The 23,605-nt window shown below is 36.0% G+C and overlaps 1 protein-coding gene across 1 annotated transcript in view; it reads right to left on the bottom strand.

Annotated features, from left to right (window-relative positions):
• Positions 1-23,605, bottom strand: part of COLGALT2 (collagen beta(1-O)galactosyltransferase 2) — a 229,492-nt gene that overhangs the window by 3,265 nt on the left and 202,622 nt on the right. The window contains exons 9-11 of the mRNA XM_073642973.1: positions 9,136-9,268; positions 7,484-7,611; positions 1,963-2,169 (exon numbers count right to left, since the gene is read on the bottom strand). Of these exons, the coding sequence (XP_073499074.1) occupies positions 1,963-2,169; positions 7,484-7,611; positions 9,136-9,268 (468 nt within the window). The remainder of the gene's footprint in view (positions 1-1,962; positions 2,170-7,483; positions 7,612-9,135; positions 9,269-23,605) is intronic.

Raw genomic sequence — 23,605 nt, 5'->3', positions numbered from 1 at the left:
TCGTGGGGTAAGTATGATTCTGAGAAAGGTCAGGAGTCAGCCCAGAATTACATTGGAGGACCTGGTCAATGACCTGAAGAGAGCTGGGACCACAGTCTCAAACATTACCGTTAGTAACACACTACGCCGTCATGGATTAAAATCCTGCAGGGCACGCAAGGTCCCACTACTCACACCAGCACATGTCCAGGCCCATTTGAAGTTCACCAATGACCTTCTGAATGATCCAGAGGAGGCATGGGAGAAGGTCAAGTTGTAAATACCGATATCTACTATGGCACTGAAAAGGCTTCTATTCTGATGTGGTACTGGGTAATAGGAGGTTGGTTCTGGGGTGTGATTAGCATCCCCAACAATTCTATTAGTCCTCAGTTTTTGTTATGCCAATTGGTTTAGAGCTACCCTTTTTTACCCGACCATGCAACAATTCGGCACATCATGCAGTCACAGGGTGTACAGCTTCATTAGGTGCAGTGTATCGGTCCTTTTATCTCCGTTCTGTCCTATCTCTTTCCTGCTTTCCCTCTTTAGCCTAATCTGGGTTTATCTAAGGTTTACAGAAAAGTTTTCACATCTTCATAATTAAAAGCCCAGTAAAATCCCTGCTTTCATCACTCGTAATTTTACTTTTTTCTTAAACCAATAAGACAGGACGTGATCTCTCTGCATGGCACTCTAGTGGGCTGAAGAACTTGTGTTCTGCACTAACCCCTCGGACAGTTCAATTTGTATGCTGGGTAGATGTAGATGGGTAAATGCAAGAGCATTGGGAAAGCAAATATTTTACAATTTTAGCCAGAGTGGCAAAAAGTACCCTTTGAATGGAGTCTGTCAAAAGGATCAACACTCCGTCTATACGGGCATGTGGGTCACATGGGGCTGATTAACATGATTCCTTCATATCTGCGATCAGATGTCTTAATCCAGAGATATACATGTTTTTCTTATAGGTAAATGAGCTGTTCAGGGCTATGGGCCGGACACTGATCTCCCTGACAATCAGCTTCCAAAGCTTATTATAAATGAAAGGGGTTGTTACTGGAGTGAGACATGTAATGACTGACAAAACAAAAAAAATAAAAAATTGAGCTGGACCATTTGTTTGTATAAGTGCAATGAATAGGTGTGCATTCACACTGTGGCCATTTAACAAGCAGAACCTAAAATAAAAACAAAATGAGCAAATCCCCTATAGTAAGTAAATAAATGAATAGTAATAGTACATGTAAATAACATAGTTAACACTGCTTTGATCAAAAAAACGCAAAAGCCGTCCCACAGTGACAAGGTGTCCCCAATCAGGAGGGGTCCTAGCTCTTGTTGCTCCCTTCACTATGTATCAGCAGGCGTAAAAATAGATAAGGGCAGCTCAGGACTGATCCTACAAGAGTTATGTACCATCCAGATTGGGGTACACCTTGTCGTGGTGGGATGGCTTTTAGGTTCTGTATGTAATGACTGACAGTCTGCTCTCCTGATCTACATGTCTCACACTGGTAATGCTTCATTTATGGAGGCAGGTTCTCATGCAGATCAGTGTCTCTCCCATAGAGCTTAACAGATCATTTACATATTAACATATTTCCCTGGAATAAGACATCAGATTGCAGAGATTAAGGTACCATTTTATTCACTTTTAGACATAGGTAATGAGGCTTAGTAAGGTTGATCCTACTGACAGATTCCCTTTAAAAATAATGCATTTTGCATGTCAAGGTGCAGACAATAAAGAATCAGTCGTGTTATGGCACATTTCATCAGTAAACATTTTTTAAAAACCTGCACTAGTCCTAATGTAGAAAGGTGGGAAATGGTAATAAAAGAGTTACATTTGATATGACGCTGAAAGCCCATCCACATACCTAAGTATTGGAAAAAGTGCCTGGTCAAAATTGGTGGCTGTCGATAATTATATTATGTATTTTTACATGAAAATAACAATAAATGTGTGGGTATGCTTACACTGGGTGTTTGTTAAACATGACTGGAATAAATTCATCCACTGGTAACATCTTGCCCAACGGTTCAGCATTAATGAGTTTTCGCGCTCCCTTCTGTGAGATGGCGTAACCCAATGTCCAATATGAATAATCTGCTTCAACCAGATTCATTACATTCAGGACTGCCTTTTCCGGACGTTTCACTTGCATTCTCTTCCTTCCAATGTAGCTATAGAAGAAGAAGAAGAACCTGTAGTGCCACTATAAATTATCGTATTGGGCTATGCTAGCAAAAGAACATTGTACCATACAACACTTCATTTAGTATCAAAAACATTTAAAAAATAGAAGATGTACTGTACAGCCCAAAAGTTTGGACACACCTTCACATTTAAAGATTTTTCTGTATTTTCATGACTATGAAAATTGTACATTCACACTGAAGGCATCACAACTATGAATTAACACATGTGGAATTATATACTTAACAAAAAAGTGTGAAACAACTGAAAATATGTCTTATATGCTAGGTTCTTCAAAGTAGCCACCTTTTGCTTTGATGACTTCTTTGCACACTCTTGGCATTCTCTTGATGAGCTTCAAGAGGTAGTCACCGGAAATGGTTTTCACTTCACAGGTGTGCCCTGTCAGGTTTAATAAGTGGGATTTCTTGCCTTATAAATGGGGTTGGGACCATCAGTTGTGTTGTGCAGAAGTCAGGTGGATACACAGCTGATAGTCCTACTGAATAGACTGTTAGAATTAGTATTATGGCAAGAAAAAAGCAGCTAAGTAAAGAAAAACGAGTGGCCATCATTACTTTAAGAAATGAAGGTCAGTCAGTCCAAAAAATTGGGCAAACTTTGAAAGTGTCCCCAACTGCAGTTGCAAAAACCAAGTGCTACAAAGAAATTGGCTCACATGAGGACCGCCCCAGGAAAGGAAGACCAAGAGTCACCTCTGCTTCTGAGGATAAGTTTATCCGAGTCACCAGCCTCAGAAATCGCAGGTTAACAGCAGCTCAGATTAGAGACCAGGTCAATGCCACACAGAGTTCTAGCAGCAGACACATCTCTACAACAACTGTTAGGAGGAGACTTTGTGCAGCAGGCTTTCATGGTAAAATAGCTGCTAGGAAACTACTGCTAAGGACAGGCAACAAGCAGAAGAGACTTGTTTGGGCTAAAGAGCACAAGGAATGGACATTAGACCAGTGGAAATCTGTGCTTTGGTCTGATGAGTCCAAATTTGAGATATTTGGTTCTAACCACCGTGTCTTTGTGCGACGCAGAAAAGGTGAACGGATGGACTCTACATGCCTGGTTCCCACCGTGAAGCATGGAGGAGCTGTGATGGTGTGGGGGTGCTTTGCTGGTGACACTGTTGGGGATTTATTCAAAATTGAAGGCAAACTGAACCAGCATGGCTACCACAGCATCTTGCAGCGACATGCTATTCCATCCGGTTTGCGTTTAGTTGGACCATCATTTATTTTTCAACAGGACAATGACCCCAAACACACCTCCAGGCTGTGTAAGGGCTATTTGACCAAGAAGGAGAGTGATGGGGTGCTACGCCAGATGACCTGGCCTCCACAGTCACCAGACCTGAACCCAATCGAGATGGTTTGGGGTGAGCTGGACCGCAGAGTGAAGGCAAAAGGGCCAACAAGTGCTAAGCATCTCTGGGAACTCCTTCAAGATTGTTGGAAAACCATTTCCGGTGACTACCTCTTGAAGCTCATCAAGAGAATGCCAAGAGTGTGCAAAGAAGTCATCAAAGCAAAAGGTGGCTACTTTGAAGAACCTAGAATATAAGACATATTTTCAGTTGTTTCACACTTTTTTGTTAAGTAAATAATTCCACATGTGTTAATTCATAGTTTTGATGCCTTCAGTGTGAATGTACAATTTTCATAGTCATGAAAATACAGAAAAATTTTTAAATGAGGTGTGTCCAAACTTTTGGTCTGTACTGTATGTATAATAAATCTTTCATGTAAATTACATAAGACCATGTACATGAAGCAATTCCTGAAGACTGTACTTGTGTATGGGGTCAACCTGACGGGTGCCCAATGTCAGAGTACCAAGCACTGTTTTGGCATGATGGAGGCTCTAGCAGCTCATCAACCTTTCCCAATGGCTATAAACATACACAGTACAATTTTACACATTACATCATAATATGGGCCTATTTTTGAATCCTATTATGAATGGAAATCCTGGTCTAAGGCTATGTTCACACTGAATTTTTTTCAGGAGTCAAAGCCCACAAGTTTTCAAGCAGAAGATGCTTCAGAGCAACAGTTTTTGCTGCTGGCGTTTTTTGGAGGGTTTTTATGCCGTCTTTTTTACTGTGGTTTTTGGTCGTTTTTTTCACTCCTTTCAATAATGAAGAAATTACTAGTGTTTTTAAGCAGAAACATTGGCAAGTTTCTCCAAAAGACGTCCACATATCTTTTGAGCTTTCCTGTTGACTTGTATTGTAAAATACAGAGTGTCTTCAGATTGGAAAATGCCAGCAGAATGGACATGCCACTTTTAAATGTTTGGTCTCTTTCATAAACTAAAGTGGTTAAAAGATGTTCAAAAGCCCTGAGCATATGTAGCAAGTCATTTTTACATAGAAATGAATCTGTTTATTCTTTTGAGCACTTTCAGATAGGTTCTTCAAGTGGTTTCTGTGGTGGAATCCACCTGAAAAGGTCAGCGTGTGCACATACACCAATGATGCTGATTTTTAATGCAGTTTTTTCAGCAAATAGCTGAAGAAGATTCAAAAGAAACGGGAAACATGAAGGAAGAATGTATTATTTTGCTCCGTCTGGATACACTTCTTGGTTTAGCTGCAAAAACTGCATATAAAACTGCAGTGACATTTATCAAAAAAACATTGTGCATGAAACCACCCCAGAAATACACGTCCTTACAGTACAACGTCTTGTTCTACTGGCAATTTTCATGCCAACATGTTGGGATTTTTTGTTTATACGGCTGCAAATTGTTAAAGGGGTTATCCTCTATGGCTCTGTTCCCACGTTGAGCTTTTGGTGCGTTTTTGATGCTGCATATTTTTGCTGCAGCTCTAACAAAGTGTATGGGATTTATGGAAATCTCATGTCCGCTGTGCTTTATTTAACTGAACGTAAACTGACCTGCGGTGCGTGTTTCAAATGTGTGACCTGTAAATTTGGGTACACTGAGTTTTCTGTGTGGATTTTCCCCATAGACTTACATTAGATGGGGAAAACCTGCAGGTAAAAGACACATATGCGTGTTTAGTGCATTTCTGCAATGCATACAAATCAAAAATGCATGTAATCCGCAGCTAATTATAGCAATAAAGTTTTGTCAAAGCCAAATACCAAGAAGTATCAAAAACAAAGCAGCTTTATTTAAAGCATGACACCCACAAGAGACAAAAAACTCGCAGCGTCAGAAATGTAATAAAAATGCATGTAAAAAAAACGCACTGAAAAACGCAATGAGAAACCACAAGTAACCTAATAATAATAATAATAGGTGCAGAAATGGTGCAGAAAATCTGTAGCGTCAAAAACTCACCAAAAGCGCATAGTGGGAAGCATTATACATTGTTAATGTCTCAGAATGGCTTAAGATAATACAGTGACGACGTCAGATTGGGTGAAGACATCGCTGATTCAGCAGGACGTAGAGACCATCAAGGGACCATGCAGCATCAAACCCGGTATGGCCGGGGCTTGGTAAAGGTGGGTGTTATTACTTATATTATTTTAACCAATTTTAAGCCAGTTGGAAACAAATGTTGAAGTGGACAACCTCTTTCATACATGAGACAGAATTTAACACTACCTTCTATTGAGCTAAAAATGATAAGATGTGCTGCGGGTATTATTTTCCTTTTTTCCTTCCATTCCTCATTCTTCACATACAGTGCCTACAAGTAGTATTCAACCCCCTGCAGATTTAGCTGGTTTGATAAGATGCAAATAAGTTAGAGCCTTCAAACTGCAAACGAGAGTAGGATTTATGAACAGAAGCATAAATCTTACAAACCAAAAAGTTATGTTGCTCAGTTGAATTTTATTAAATTTTAAACATAAAAGTGTGGGTCAATTATTATACAACCCCTATGTTTAATATTTTGTGGAATAACCCTTGTTTGCAATTACAGCTAATAATCGTCTTTTATAAGACCTGATCAGGCCGGCACAGGTCTGTGGAGTTATCTTGGCCCACTCCTCCATGCAGATCTTCTCCAAGTTATCTAGGTTCTTTGGGTGTCTCATGTGGACTTTATTCTTGAGCTCCTTCCACAAGTTTTCAATTGGGTTAAGGTCAGGAGACTGACTAGGCCACTCCAACACCTTGACTTTTTCCCTATTGAACCAGGCCTTGGTTTTCTTGGCTGTGTGCTTTGGGTCGTTGTCTTGTTGGAAGATGAAATTACGACCCATCTTAAGATCCTTGATGGAGGAGCGGAGGTTCTTGGCCAAAATCTCCAGGTAGGCCGTGCTATCCATCTTCCCATGGATGCGGACCAGATGGCCAGGCCCCTTGGCAGAGAAACAGCCCCACAGCATGATGCTGCCACCACCATGCTTGACTGTAGGGATGGTATTCTTGGGGTCGTATGCAGTGCCATCCAGTCTCCAAACGTCACGTGTGTGGTTGGCACCAAAGATCTCGATCTTGGTCTCATCAGACAATAGAACCTTGAACCAGTCTGTCTCAGAGTCCTCCAAGTGATCATGAGCAAACTGTAGACGAGCCTTGACATGACGCTTTGAAAGTAAAGGTACCTTACGGGCTCGTCTGGAACGGAGACCATTGCGCTGGAGTACGTTACTTATGGTATTGACTGAAACCAATGTCCCCACTGCCATGAGATCTTCCCGGAGCTCCTTCCTTGTTGTCCTTGGGTTAGCCTTGACTCTTCAGACAAGCCTGGCCTCGGCACGGGAGGACACTTTCAAAGGCTGTCCTGGCCGTGGAAGGCTAACAGTAGTTCCATAAGCCTTCCACTTACGGATGATGCTCCCAACAGTGGAGACAGGTAGGCCCAACTCCTTGGAAAGGGTTTTGTACCCCTTGCCAGCCTTGTGACCCTCCACGATCTTGTCTCTGATGGCCTTGGAATGCTCCTTTGTCTTTCCCATGTTGACCATGTCTGAGTGCTGTTCACAAGTTTGGGGAGGGTCTTAAATAGTCAGAAAAGGCTGGCAAAATAGATCTTTAATCCACACATGTGAAGCTCAATATTCTTGGTGCCTGAACTACTTCTTAATACTTTAGGGGGACCAAACAGAATTCTTGTGGTTTGAGGGGTTGAATAATAAATGACACTCTGAATTAACTTTTTACGTTTTTAAAAAAAAAAAAAAAATTTGCTGCAGTGCATTTCCCACTTCCAGGCTGATCTACAGTACAAATGTCACAATGCCAAGTTAATTCCGCATGTGTCAACCAGCTAAATCTGCAGGGGGTTGAATACTACTTGTAGGCACTGTACATGGTTATCAATATCACCTTATAAGAATTATAACTGCAGATACTTACATTAAATCCCAATCTAAAGCAACTGTTTCAATGTCATTCATGAGTTTTACAAGTTTACTCCTGAACTGATACTCAAATCGCACATCATCTTCTATCACCAGCGTCTTCTGAAGACCACGGTCAACCACCTGGAATAAAATGGTCAGGTAAAGAGTCATTTCTCATGGAAGAACATGGTGTTTGATAGGATATGAAATACAAATGGCTTTGTGCATCTAGCTCAATAGTTACATCAGTTATGTGTCAGCATTTTACTTAAAGTGTGCCTCCAACTTTACACAACTGTATAAATCATAATTACAAGTGACGATAAAAAAAACATTGTAATATATCTTATTACCAAAAAAAGCTCTCTCCACTTATCAAACCTTCTCCTCCTGCCTACCTTCTAAGAGATTTGGTTACAGTTACTGGTCATAAAAGTCTATGGACGGAGGAGAAAGCATCTGAAGATGAAGCCAAATACATGCATAGATTTTGCTGCTCCTTCCAGTAATCTCAAACCAGTACTAGATTTATAGAAGCATTGTTAATTTCTGCTAATGTTCTCCATACTACTGCTGTTAAAGAAGCGCTCCTCCTCCCATCAAAGTTTTTATCCTCTTAATATATTGCAGTCATCATATTATACAGCACTGTGTACTTACAATTGCTCATTTTCCCCTTCTACCCAGCTAATTCTTCTCTTTATCCTGCTTTATATAGAAACAGGAAGTCTCTTGTCCCTGCATTTATCATTCCCCTCTTCAACCCCTGACCCAGCTGCTCTCTGCTCCCCTGTCAGGGACTTTTGCAGTGACTTATGACTTATACAGGGACAATTGACCTCCTGTTTCTACATAGAGCTTAAAAGGATTCATCTAGTCAGTTTTTAATCACATGATGTCATAGACCTGATGGAAAACAGAAGAATTAGCTGGGTACACAGGCAAAATGAGCAATTATAAGTACAGAGTGCTGTATAATATGATGACTGCAATATATTAAGAGGAGAAATATTTTGATGGGGTGGGGGGGGGCGCTTCTTGAAATCGAACACAGATGTAACATGATATCCTGCTCTACATCTCTTTTGCTTACATGCACAGGAAGGAGGAAATTATGGATCAGCAACTCCATCATCTCCATAGGCTAATATGGGCATCAGCTGTAACCTGATCTCTTATTGAAAGTGAAAATGAATTTGATTTCTGTCACCTGTGTATGGATTCTTGGAGAGTTGAAAGTGAGTGTTTGGTGCAGGAGATAGGGAGAGGAGGAGATGGGAACTACTGATTTAGGATGGTTGTTTATATTGGGTGGTAAACATTATTTTCATGTGTAAATTTTTTACATAAATATTATAACAATGATCTGTAATACAAAAATGGTGATTGTGAATTCTGCATCTGTATTGCATTTATATTTCAGGCTCATGGGCAGAATTCCCCTGTCATGTGATGGAGCATGTGGCACGGACGCGCTGTCTGCTCATACAGCCATATCGATGTGTGTGTTGCCTAATGTGACCAACATGGTCTCCATGTTACAAAGTAAAATAGAATGAACCACATACAATCTGGAAACATAGTCATTTGCATGAGGCCTAATAAAATTCCTACAAATGATCTGTGTGTTCCTGTTGGAGATTTCTCAGCAGTTTATTCACTCACCTCTTTCCAAACATAGTAATGGCTGAGAAAGCATCCAATTTCACCCCTGGTCAGCGTTCTCCCAGAGTAGGGGTCTTGATATCCCGGTAAGACATCTATATTCAGAGTCTTAATTTGACTTTCATTAAGGGCCCTATCAAGTAAATTATCATGGATGATTTCATAATCTTAGACATACATTTCTATAATTACTGTACTATCACTCACATGCTATGGTAACCATACAGTTAACCTAAGGCCTTACCCAGCATTTGTGGTTACAGCATTGCTCAGTACAGCTGCTGCCCTACATCCACCCATAGAGAAATGTATTTCCAGGAATACAGGTGTCACTATACGTTCCTGGCTCGGCCTTATAATAGCGCCATTGATCGCTCCTCTGCCCCGGCCAGCAGCCCAGGAATGTACTACATGCACATGCTGCTTCCTGTTTTCTTTACTCCGCCGCGTTACTGAGCGCTCGTACTGGTGTGGATGGAGATAGCACTGGTGAATGCAGCTATTCAGTGATCATAGGCCAGACTTCATGGCTACCTTTGCCACACTTTTAGAACTATGCATCAAATATGTCAAATATGTTTAATGTTAGCATAGGAAACAAAGAAGGGTTTATTGTGTTTTATATGACAAAACAATTACAGAAGTTTGGTCTGCTTATTGCACACAGCAGTGGCTTACAAAGGGGAGACATTAGGACACTAGTGGAGGGCCCTGGTGCCCTCCTAGCACCGCGTGTGCCAAGCTGATCTGCGTTTGTCTCTGGTACCATGCCATCTGCCTGGGGACATCGCTCTGCATTTATAGAGGATGCGCGCTGCTGTCTTCTCCTGACTCCCCACATAGTCAGACCTCAATAGTATTCTTTGTACAAGGACATACAGATATATCTATATAAGACCGTGCTCTATAGCTAAAAGTGGAATAGTAAAAATGTTTTTAAAAATGTAGTAAAAAATAAAGGTGCAAATCAATTATAGTTCAATACTGTGATTACATATTTGTTATACACTTAATTATCTACTGATTTCTAAAGTTTTTTATTAAGACACACAGTATATTCTGTATCCCTGTGATCCTAACAAGTCATACAATGGTGTGAATACATTATTTATGGTGACACCATTTATGGTGTCTGACGTCAATGAAGGGGTGCAATTGCTTTTTGTTCGCCATTTAAACTTGCCTATCTGAATGGAAAAACTGTGCCTAAAAATACAACTTATATACCGTAAGTTATCACTCGTAAGGGCTATGAATGTGCTTGTACACATGTGTATGACTGCGTGTGTATATGTGTGCATGACATTTTTTTATGTGTGTATTGTGCATTTGTGTGTTAATGTGCCTATGTTTATGTGTGTATTTCATATATGTGTGTGTATTGTGCATGTGTGTTAATGTGCCTATGTTTATGTGTGTATTTCATATATGTGTGTGTATTGTGCATGTGTGTTAATGTGCCTATGTTTATGTGTGTATTTCATATAAGTGTGTGTATTGTGCATGTGTGTTAATGTGCCTATGTTTATGTGTGTATTTCATATGTGTGTATTGTGCATGTGTGTTAATTTGCTTATGTTTATGTGTGTAATTCATATATGTGTGTATTGTGCATGTGTGTTAATGTGCCTATGTTTATGTGTGTATTTCATATATGTGTGTGTATTGTGCATGTGTGTTAATGTGCCTATGTTTATGTGTGTATTTCATATATGTGTGTGTATTGTGCATGTGTGTTAATGTGCTATGTTTATGTGTGTATTTCATATATGTGTGTGTATTGTGCATGTGTGTTAATGTGCTATGTTTATGTGTGTATTTCATATATGTGTGTGTATTGTGCATTTGTGTGTTAATGTGCCTATGTTTATGTGTGTATTTCATATATGTGTGTATTGTGCATGTGTGTTAATGTGCCTATGTTTATGTGTGTATTTCATATAAGTGTGTGTATTGTGCATGTGTGTTAATGTGCCTATGTTTATGTGTGTATTTCATATATGTGTGTGTATTGTGCATGTGTGTTAATGTGCTATGTTTATGTGTGTATTTCATATATGTGTGTGTATTGTGCATGTGTGTTAATGTGCTATGTTTATGTGTGTATTTCATATATGTGTGTGTATTGTGCATGTGTGTTAATGTGCTATGTTTATGTGTGTATTTCATATATGTGTGTGTATTGTGCATGTGTGTTAATGTGCCTATGTTTATGTGTGTATTTCATATGTGTGTGTATTGTGCATGTGTGTTAATGTGCTATGTTTATGTGTGTATTTCATATGTGTGTGTATTGTGCATGTCTGTTAATGTGCCTATGTTTATGTGTGTATTTCATATAAGTGTGTGTATTGTGCATTTGTGTGTTAATGTGCCTATGTTTATGTGTGTATTTCATATAAGTGTGTGTATTGTGCATGTGTGTTACTGTGCCTATGTTTATGTGTATATTTCATATATGTGTGTGTATTGTGCATGTGTGTTAATGTGCCTATGCTTATTTGTATATTTCATATAAGTGTGTGTATTGTGCATTTGTGTGTTAATGTGCCTATGTTTATGTGTGTATTTCATATATGTGTGTGTATTGTGCATGTGTGTTAATGTGCCTATGTTTATGTGTGTATTTCATATGTGTGTGTATTGTGCATGTGTGTTAATGTGCCTATGTTTATGTGTGTATTTCATATATGTGTGTGTATTGTGCATGTGTGTTAATGTGCCTATGTTTATGTGTGTATTTCATATGTGTGTGTATTGTGCATGTGTGTTAATGTGCCTATGTTTATGTGTGTATTTCATATGTGTGTGTATTGTGCATGTGTGTTAATGTGCCTATGTTTATGTGTGTATTTCATATATGTGTGTGTGTATTGTGCATTTGTGTGTTAATGTGCCTATGTTTATGTGTGTATTTCATATATGTGTGTGTATTGTGCATGTGTGTTAATGTGCCTATGTTTATGTGTGTATTTCATATAAGTGTGTGTATTGTGCATGTGTGTTAATGTGCCTATGTTTATGTGTGTATTTCATATGTGTGTATTGTGCATGTGTGTTAATTTGCTTATGTTTATGTGTGTAATTCATATATGTGTGTATTGTGCATGTGTGTTAATGTGCCTATGTTTATGTGTGTATTTCATATATGTGTGTGTATTGTGCATGTGTGTTAATGTGCCTATGTTTATGTGTGTATTTCATATATGTGTGTGTATTGTGCATGTGTGTTAATGTGCTATGTTTATGTGTGTATTTCATATATGTGTGTGTATTGTGCATGTGTGTTAATGTGCTATGTTTATGTGTGTATTTCATATATGTGTGTGTATTGTGCATTTGTGTGTTAATGTGCCTATGTTTATGTGTGTATTTCATATATGTGTGTATTGTGCATGTGTGTTAATGTGCCTATGTTTATGTGTGTATTTCATATAAGTGTGTGTATTGTGCATGTGTGTTAATGTGCCTATGTTTATGTGTGTATTTCATATGTGTGTATTGTGCATGTGTGTTAATTTGCTTATGTTTATGTGTGTAATTCATATATGTGTGTATTGTGCATGTGTGTTAATGTGCCTATGTTTATGTGTGTATTTCATATATGTGTGTGTATTGTGCATGTGTGTTAATGTGCCTATGTTTATGTGTGTATTTCATATATGTGTGTGTATTGTGCATGTGTGTTAATGTGCTATGTTTATGTGTGTATTTCATATATGTGTGTGTATTGTGCATGTGTGTTAATGTGCTATGTTTATGTGTGTATTTCATATATGTGTGTGTATTGTGCATGTGTGTTAATGTGCTATGTTTATGTGTGTATTTCATATATGTGTGTGTATTGTGCATGTGTGTTAATGTGCCTATGTTTATGTGTGTATTTCATATGTGTGTGTATTGTGCATGTGTGTTAATGTGCTATGTTTATGTGTGTATTTCATATGTGTGTGTATTGTGCATGTCTGTTAATGTGCCTATGTTTATGTGTGTATTTCATATAAGTGTGTGTATTGTGCATTTGTGTGTTAATGTGCCTATGTTTATGTGTGTATTTCATATAAGTGTGTGTATTGTGCATGTGTGTTACTGTGCCTATGTTTATGTGTATATTTCATATATGTGTGTGTATTGTGCATGTGTGTTAATGTGCCTATGCTTATTTGTATATTTCATATAAGTGTGTGTATTGTGCATTTGTGTGTTAATGTGCCTATGTTTATGTGTGTATTTCATATATGTGTGTGTATTGTGCATGTGTGTTAATATGCCTATGTTTATGTGTGTATTTCATATGTGTGTGTATTGTGCATGTGTGTTAATGTGCCTATGTTTATGTGTGTATTTCATATATGTGTGTGTATTGTGCATGTGTGTTAATGTGCCTATGTTTATGTGTGTATTTCATATGTGTGTGTATTGTGCATGTGTGTTAATGTGCCTATGTTTATGTGTGTATTTCATATGTGTGTGTATTGTGCATGTGTGTTAATGTGCCTATGTTTATGTGTGTATTTCATATATGTGTGTGTGTATTGTGCATTTGTGTGTTAATGTGCCTATGTTTATGTGTGTATTTCATATATGTGTGTGTATTGTGCATGTGTGTTAATGTGCCTATGTTTATGTGTGTATTTCATATAAGTGTGTGTATTGTGCATGTGTGTTAATGTGCCTATGTTTATGTGTGTATTTCATATATGTGTGTGTATTGTGCATATGTGTTAATGTGCCTATGTTTATGTGTGTATTTCATATATGTGTGTGTGTATTGTGCATTTGTGTGTTAATGTGCCTATGTTTATGTGTGTATTTCATATAAGTGTGTGTATTGTGCATGTGTGTTAATGTGCCTATGTTTATGTGTGTATTTCATATATGTGTGTGTATTGTGCATGTGTGTTAATGTGCCTATGTTTATGTGTGTATTTCATATATGTGTGTGTATTGTGCATATGTGTTAATGTGCCTATGTTTATGTGTGTATTTCATATGTGTGTGTATTGTGCATTTGTGTATTAATGTGCCTATGTTTATGTGTGTATTTCATATGTGTGTGTATTGTGCATGTGTGTTAATGTGCTTATGTTTATGTGTGTATTTCATATGTGTGTGTATTGTGCATGTGTGTTAATGTGCCTATGTTTATGTGTGTATTTCATATATGTGTGTGTATTGTGCATGTGTGTTAATGTGCCTATGCTTATTTGTATATTTCATATATGTGTGTGTATTGTGCATGTGTGTTAATGTGCCTATGTTTATGTGTGTATTTCATATAAGTGTGTGTATTGTGCATGTGTGTTAATGTGCCTATGTTTATGGGTGTATTTCATATGTGTGTGTATTGTGCATGTGTGTTAATGTGCCTATGTTTATGTGTGTATTTCATATATGTGTGTGTATTGTGCATGTGTGTTAATGTGCCTATGCTTATTTGTATATTTCATATATGTGTGTGTATTGTGCATTTGTGTGTTAATGTGCCTATGTTTATGTGTGTATTTCATATGTGTGTGTATTGTGCATGTGTGTTAATGTGCCTATGTTTATGTGTATATTTCATATATGTGTGTGTATTGTGCATGTGTGTTAATGTGCCTATGCTTATTTGTATATTTCATATATGTGTGTGTATTGTGCATTTGTGTGTTAATGTGCCTATGTTTATGTGTGTATTTCATATGTGTGTGTATTGTGCATGTGTGTTAATGTGCCTATGTTTATGTGTGTATTTCATATGTGTGTGTATTGTGCATGTGTGTTAATGTGCCTATGTTTATGTGTGTATTTCATATAAGTGTGTCTATTGTGCATGTGTGTTAATGTGCCTATGTTTATGTGTGTATTTCATATAAGTGTGTGTATTGTGCATTTGTGTGTTAATGTGCCTATGTTTATGTGTGTATTTCATATAAGTGTGTGTATTGTGCATGTGTGTTACTGTGCCTATGTTTATGTGTATATTTCATATATGTGTGTGTATTGTGCATGTGTGTTAATGTGCCTATGCTTATTTGTATATTTCATATAAGTGTGTGTATTGTGCATTTGTGTGTTAATGTGCCTATGTTTATGTGTGTATTTCATATATGTGTGTGTATTGTGCATGTGTGTTAATGTGCCTATGTTTATGTGTGTATTTCATATGTGTGTGTATTGTGCATGTGTGTTAATGTGCCTATGTTTATGTGTGTATTTCATATATGTGTGTGTATTGTGCATGTGTGTTAATGTGCCTATGTTTATGTGTGTATTTCATATGTGTGTGTATTGTGCATGTGTGTTAATGTGCCTATGTTTATGTGTGTATTTCATATGTGTGTGTATTGTGCATGTGTGTTAATGTGCCTATGTTTATGTGTGTATTTCATATATGTGTGTGTATTGTGCATGTGTGTTAATGTGCTTATGTTTATGTGTGTATTTCATATATGTGTGTGTATTGTGCATGTGTGTTAATGTGCCTATGTTTATGTGTGTATTTCATATATGTGTGTGTGTATTGTGCATTTGTGTGTTAATGTGCCTATGTTTATGTGTGTATTTCATATATGTGTGTGTATTGTGCATGTGTGTTAATGTGCCTATGTTTATGTGTGTATTTCATATAAGTGTGTGTATTGTGCATGTGTGTTAATGTGCCTATGTTTATGTGTGTATTTCATATAAGTGTGTGTATTGTGCATGTGTGTTAATGTGCCTATGTTTATGTGTGTATTTCATATAAGTGTGTGTATTGTGCATGTGTGTTAATGTGCCTATGTTTATGTGTGTATTTCATATATGTGTGTGTATTGTGCATGTGTGTTAATGTGCCTATGTTTATGTGTGTATTTCATATATGTGTGTGTATTGTGCATATGTGTTAATGTGCCTATGTTTATGTGTGTATTTCATATGTGTGTGTATTGTGCATTTGTGTATTAATGTGCCTATGTTTATGTGTGTATTTCATATGTGTGTGTATTGTGCATGTGTGTTAATGTGCTTATGTTTATGTGTGTATTTCATATGTGTGTGTATTGTGCATGTGTGTTAATGTGCCTATGTTTATGTGTGTATTTCATATATGTGTGTGTATTGTGCATGTGTGTTAATGTGCCTATGCTTATTTGTATATTTCATATATGTGTGTGTATTGTGCATGTGTGTTAATGTGCCTATGTTTATGTGTGTATTTCATATAAGTGTGTGTATTGTGCATGTGTGTTAATGTGCCTATGTTTATGGGTGTATTTCATATGTGTGTGTATTGTGCATGTGTGTTAATGTGCTATGTTTATGTGTGTATTTCATATATGTGTGTGTATTGTGCATGTGTGTTAATGTGCTATGTTTATGTGTGTATTTCATATATGTGTGTGTATTGTGCATTTGTGTGTTAATGTGCCTATGTTTATGTGTGTATTTCATATATGTGTGTATTGTGCATGTGTGTTAATGTGCTATGTTTATGTGTGTATTTCATATATGTGTGTGTATTGTGCATGTGTGTTAATGTGCTATGTTTATGTGTGTATTTCATATATGTGTGTGTATTGTGCATGTGTGTTAATGTGCTATGTTTATGTGTGTATTTCATATGTGTGTGTATTGTGCATGTGTGTTAATGTGCCTATGTTTATGTGTGTATTTCATATGTGTGTGTATTGTGCATGTGTGTTAATGTGCTATGTTTATGTGTGTATTTCATATGTGTGTGTATTGTGCATGTCTGTTAATGTGCCTATGTTTATGTGTGTATTTCATATAAGTGTGTGTATTGTGCATTTGTGTGTTAATGTGCCTATGTTTATGTGTGTATTTCATATAAGTGTGTGTATTGTGCATGTGTGTTACTGTGCCTATGTTTATGTGTATATTTCATATATGTGTGTGTATTGTGCATGTGTGTTAATGTGCCTATGCTTATTTGTATATTTCATATAAGTGTGTGTATTGTGCATTTGTGTGTTAATGTGCCTATGTTTATGTGTGTATTTCATATATGTGTGTGTATTGTGCATGTGTGTTAATGTGCCTATGTTTATGTGTGTATTTCATATGTGTGTGTATTGTGCATGTGTGTTAATGTGCCTATGTTTATGTGTGTATTTCATATATGTGTGTGTATTGTGCATGTGTGTTAATGTGCCTATGTTTATGTGTGTATTTCATATGTGTGTGTATTGTGCATGTGTGTTAATGTGCCTATGTTTATGTGTGTATTTCATATGTGTGTGTATTGTGCATGTGTGTTAATGTGCCTATGTTTATGTGTGTATTTCATATATGTGTGTGTGTATTGTGCATTTGTGTGTTAATGTGCCTATGTTTATGTGTGTATTTCATATATGTGTGTGTATTGTGCATGTGTGTTAATGTGCATATGTTTATGTGTGTATTTCATATAAGTGTGTGTATTGTGCATGTGTGTTAATGTGCCTATGTTTATGTGTGTATTTCATATATGTGTGTGTATTGTGCATATGTGTTAATGTGCCTATGTTTATGTGTGTATTTCATATATGTGTGTGTGTATGTGCATTTGTGTGTTAATGTGCCTATGTTTATGTGTGTATTTCATATAAGTGTGTGTATTGTGCATGTGTGTTAATGTGCCTATGTTTATGTGTGTATTTCATATATGTGTGTGTATTGTGCATGTGTGTTAATGTGCCTATGTTTATGTGTGTATTTCATATATGTGTGTGTATTGTGCATATGTGTTAATGTGCCTATGTTTATGTGTGTATTTCATATGTGTGTGTATTGTGCATTTGTGTATTAATGTGCCTATGTTTATGTGTGTATTTCATATGTGTGTGTATTGTGCATGTGTGTTAATGTGCTTATGTTTATGTGTGTATTTCATATGTGTGTGTATTGTGCATGTGTGTTAATGTGCCTATGTTTATGTGTGTATTTCATATATGTGTGTGTATTGTGCATGTGTGTTAATGTGCCTATGCTTATTTGTATATTTCATATATGTGTGTGTATTGTGCATGTGTGTTAATGTGCCTATGTTTATGTGTGTATTTCATATAAGTGTGTGTATTGTGCATGTGTGTTTATAGTGCCTATGTTTATGGGTGTATTTCATATGTGTGTGTATTGTGCATGTGTGTTAATGTGCCTATGTTTATGTGTGTATTTCATATATGTGTGTGTATTGTGCATGTGTGTTAATGTGCCTATGCTTATGTGTATATTTCAATATGTGTGTGTATTGTGCATTTGTGTGTTAATGTGCCTATGTTTATGTGTGTATTTCATATGTGTGTGTATTGTGCATGTGTGTTAATGTGCCTATGTTTATGTGTATATTTCATATATGTGTGTGTATGTGCATGTGTGTTAATGTGCCTATGCTTATTTGTATATTTCATATATGTGTGTGTATTGTGCATTTGTGTGTTAATGTGCCTATGTTTATGTGTGTATTTTCATATGTTGTGTGTATTGTGCATGTGTGTTAATGTGCCTATGTTTATGTGTGTATTTCATATATGTGTGTGTATTGTGCATGTGTGTTAATGTGCCTATGTTTATGTGTGTAATTCATATATGTGTGTGTATTGTGCATGTGTGTTAATGTGCCTATGTTTATGTGTGTATTTCATATAAGTGTGTGTATTGTGCATTTGTGTGTTAATGTGCCTATGTTTATGTGTGTATTTCATATATGTGTGTGTATTGTGCATGTGTGTTACTGTGCCTATGTTTATGTGTATATTTCATATATGTGTGTGTATTGTGCATGTGTGTTAATGTGCCTATGCTTATTTGTATATTTCATATATAGTGTGTGTATTGTGCATTTGTGTGTTAATGTGCCTATGTTTATGTGTGTATTTCATATATGTGTGTGTATTGTGCATGTGTGTTAATGTGCCTATGTTTATGTGTGTATTTCATATATGTGTGTGTATTGTGCATGTGTGTTAATGTGCCTATGTTTATGTGTGTATTTCATATTGTGTGTGTATTGTGCATGTGTGTTAATGTGCCTATGTTTATGTGTGTATTTCATATGTGTGTGTATTGTGCATGTGTGTTAATGTGCCTATGTTTATGTGTGTATTTCATATATGTGTGTGTATTGTGCATGTGTGTTAATGTGCCTATGTTTATGTGTGTATTTCATATATGTGTGTGTATTGTGCATGTGTGTTAATGTGCCTATGTTTATGTGTGTATTTCATATATGTGTGTGTATTGTGCATGTGTGTTAATGTGCCTATGTTTATGTGTGTATTTCATATAGTGTGTGTATTGTGCATGTGTGTTAATGTGCCTATGTTTATGTGTGTATTTCATATATGTGTGTGTATTGTGCATGTGTGTTAATGTGCTATGTTTATGTGTGTATTTCATATATGTGTGTGTATTGTGCATGTGTGTTAATGTGCCTATGTTTATGTGTGTATTTCATATTGTGTGTGTATTGTGCATGTGTGTTAATGTGCCTATGTTTATGTGTGTATTTCATATAGTGTGTGTATTGTGCATGTGTGTTAATGTGCCTATGTTTATGTGTGTATTTCATATATGTGTGTGTATTGTGCATGTGTGTTAATGTGCCTATGTTTATGTGTGTATTTCATATATGTGTGTGTATTGTGCATGTGTGTTAATGTGCCTATGTTTATGTGTGTATTTCATATATGTGTGTGTATTGTGCATGTGTGTTAATGTGCCTATGTTTATGTGTGTATTTCATATAAGTGTGTGTGTATTGTGCATGTGTGTTAATGTGCTATGTTTATGTGTGTATTTCATATAGTGTGTGTATTGTGCATGTGTGTTAATGTGCCTATGTTTATGTGTGTATTTCATATAAGTGTGTGTATTGTGCATGTGTGTTAATGTGCCTATGTTTATGTGTGTATTTCATATAAGTGTGTGTATTGTGCATGTGTGTTAATGTGCCTATGTTTATGTGTGTATTTCATATAAGTGTGTGTATTGTGCATGTGTGTTAATGTGCCTATGTTTATGTGTATATTTCATATATGTGTGTGTATTGTGCATGTGTGTTAATGTGCCTATGTTTATTGTGTATTTCATATATGTGTGTGTATTGTGCATGTGTGTTAATGTGCCTATGTTTATGTGTGTATTTCATATATGTGTGTGTATTGTGCATGTGTGTTAATGTGCCTATGTTTATGTGTGTATTTCATATGTGTGTGTATTGTGCATGTGTGTTAATGTGCCTATGTTTATGTGTGTATTTCATATATGTGTGTGTATTGTGCATGTGTGTTAATGTGCCTATGTTTATGTGTGTATTTCATATAGTGTGTGTATTGTGCATGTGTGTTAATGTGCCTATGTTTATGTGTGTATTTCATATGTGTGTGTATTGTGCATGTGTGTTAATGTGCCTATGTTTATGTGTGTATTTCATATATGTGTGTGTGTATTGTGCATTTGTGTGTTAATGTGCCTATGTTTATGTGTGTATTTCATATATGTGTGTGTATTGTGCATGTGTGTTAATGTGCCTATGTTTATGTGTGTATTTCATATATGTGTGTGTATTGTGCATGTGTGTTAATGTGCCTATGTTTATGTGTGTATTTCATATATGTGTGTATTGTGCATGTGTGTTAATGTGCCTATGTTTATGTGTGTATTTCATATATGTGTGTATTGTGCATGTGTGTTAATGTGCCTATGTTTATGTGTGTATTTCATATATGTGTGTGTATTGTGCATGTGTGTTAATGTGCCTATGTTTATGTGTGTATTTCATATATGTGTGTGTATTGTGCATGTGTGTTAATGTGCTATGTTTATGTGTGTATTTCATATATGTGTGTGTATTGTGCATGTGTGTTAATGTGCTATGTTTATGTGTGTATTTCATATATGTGTGTGTATTGTGCATGTGTGTTAATGTGCCTATGTTTATGTGTGTATTTCATATATGTGTGTATTGTGCATGTGTGTTAATGTGCCTATGTTTATGTGTGTATTTCATATAGTGTGTATTGTGCATGTGTGTTAATGTGCCTTATGTTTATGTGTGTATTTCATATATGTGTGTATTGTGCATGTGTGTTAATGTGCCTTATGTTTATGTGTGTATTTCATATATGTGTGTATTGTGCATGTGTGTTAATGTGCCTATGTTTATGTGTGTATTTCATATATGTGTGTGTATTGTGCATGTGTGTTAATGTGCCTATGTTTATGTGTGTATTTCATATATGTGTGTGTATTGTGCATGTGTGTTAATGTGCTATGTTTATGTGTGTATTTCATATATGTGTGTGTATTGTGCATGTGTGTTAATGTGCTATGTTTATGTGTGTATTTCATATATGTGTGTGATTGTGCATGTGTGTTAATGTGCCTATGTTTATGTGTGTATTTCATATATGTGTGTGTATTGTGCATGTGTGTTAATGTGCCTATGTTTATGTGTGTATTTCATATGTGTGTGTATTGTGCATGTGTGTTAATGTGCCTATGTTTATGTGTGTATTCATATGTGTGTGTATTGTGCATGTGTGTTTAATGTGCCTATGTTTATGTGTGTATTTCATATATGTGTGTGTATTGTGCATGTGTGTTAATGTGCCTATGTTTATGTGTGTATTTCATATATGTGTGTGTATTGTGCATGTGTGTTACTGTGCCTATGTTTATGTGTATATTTCATATATGTGTGTGTATTGTGCATGTGTGTTAATGTGCCTATGCTTATGTGTATATTTCATATAAGTGTGTGTATTGTGCATTTGTGTGTTAATGTGCCTATGTTTATGTGTGTATTTCATATATGTGTGTGTATTGTGCATGTGTGTTAATGTGCCTATGTTTATGTGTGTATTTCTATATGTGTGTGTATTGTGCATGTGTGTTAATGTGCCTATGTTTATGTGTGTATTTCATATATGTGTGTGTATTGTGCATGTGTGTTAATGTGCCTATGTTTATGTGTGTATTTCATATGTGTGTGTATTGTGCATGTGTGTTAATGTGCCTATGTTTATGTGTGTATTTCATATGTGTGTGTATTGTGCATGGTGTGTTAATGTGCCTATGTTTATGTGTGTATTTCATATATGTGTGTGTGTATTGTGCATTTGTGTGTTAATGTGCCTATGTTTATGTGTGTATTTCATATATGTGTGTGTATTGTGCATGTGTGTTAATGTGCCTATGTTTATGTGTGTATTTCATATAAGTGTGTGTATTGTGCATGTGTGTTAATGTGCCTATGTTTATGTGTGTATTTCATATATGTGTGTGTATTGTGCATATGTGTTAATGTGCCTATGTTTATGTGTGTATTTCATATATGTGTGTGTGTATTGTGCATTTGTGTGTTAATGTGCCTATGTTTATGTGTGTATTTCATATATGTGTGTGTATTGTGCATGTGTGTTAATGTGCCTATGTTTATGTGTGTATTTCATATATGTGTGTGTATTGTGCATGTGTGTTAATGTGCCTATGTTTATGTGTGTATTTCATATATGTGTGTGTATTGTGCATATGTGTTAATGTGCCTATGTTTATGTGTGTATTTCATATGTGTGTGTATTGTGCATTTGTGTATTAATGTGCCTATGTTTATGTGTGTATTTCATATGTGTGTGTATTGTGCATGTGTGTTAATGTGCTTATGTTTATGTGTGTATTTCATATGTGTGTGTATTGTGCATGTGTGTTAATGTGCCTATGTTTATGTGTGTATTTCATATATGTGTGTGTATTGTGCATGTGTGTTATGTGCCTATGCTTATTTGTATATTTCATATATGTGTGTGTATTGTGCATGTGTGTTAATGTGCCTATGTTTATGTGTGTATTTCATATAAGTGTGTGTATTGTGCATGTGTGTTATGTGCCTATGTTTATGTGTGTATTTCATATGTGTGTGTATTGTGCATGTGTGTTAATGTGCCTATGTTTATGTGTGTATTTCATATATGTGTGTGTATTGTGCATGTGTGTTAATGTGCCTATGCTTATTTGTATATTTCATATATGTGTGTGTATTGTGCATTTGTGTGTTAATGTGCCTATGTTTATGTGTGTATTTCATATGTGTGTGTATTGTGCATGTGTGTTAATGTGCCTATGTTTATGTGTATATTTCATATATGTGTGTGTATTGTGCATGTGTGTTAATGTGCCTATGCTTATTTGTATATTTCATATATGTGTGTGTATTGTGCATTTGTGTGTTAATGTGCCTATGTTTATGTGTGTATTTCATATGTGTGTGTATTGTGCATGTGTGTTAATGTGCCTATGTTTATGTGTGTATTTCATATATGTGTGTGTATTGTGCATGTGTGTTAATGTGCCTATGTTTATGTGTGTATTTCATATAAGTGTGTCTATTGTGCATGTGTGTTTAATGTGCCTATGTTTATGTGTGTATTTCATATAAGTGTGTGTATCTCTGCATTTTCGTGTGTTTAATGTGCCTATGTTTATGTGTGTATTTCATATAGTGTGT

This window comes from Phyllobates terribilis, unplaced genomic scaffold, assembly GCF_046119375.1.
Source record: "Phyllobates terribilis strain yellow unplaced genomic scaffold, ASM4611937v1 Scaffold_8__6_contigs__length_399053987, whole genome shotgun sequence".
Taxonomy (NCBI): Eukaryota; Metazoa; Chordata; class Amphibia; order Anura; family Dendrobatidae; genus Phyllobates; species Phyllobates terribilis.
This window is presented reverse-complemented; position numbering and strand designations above follow the sequence as displayed.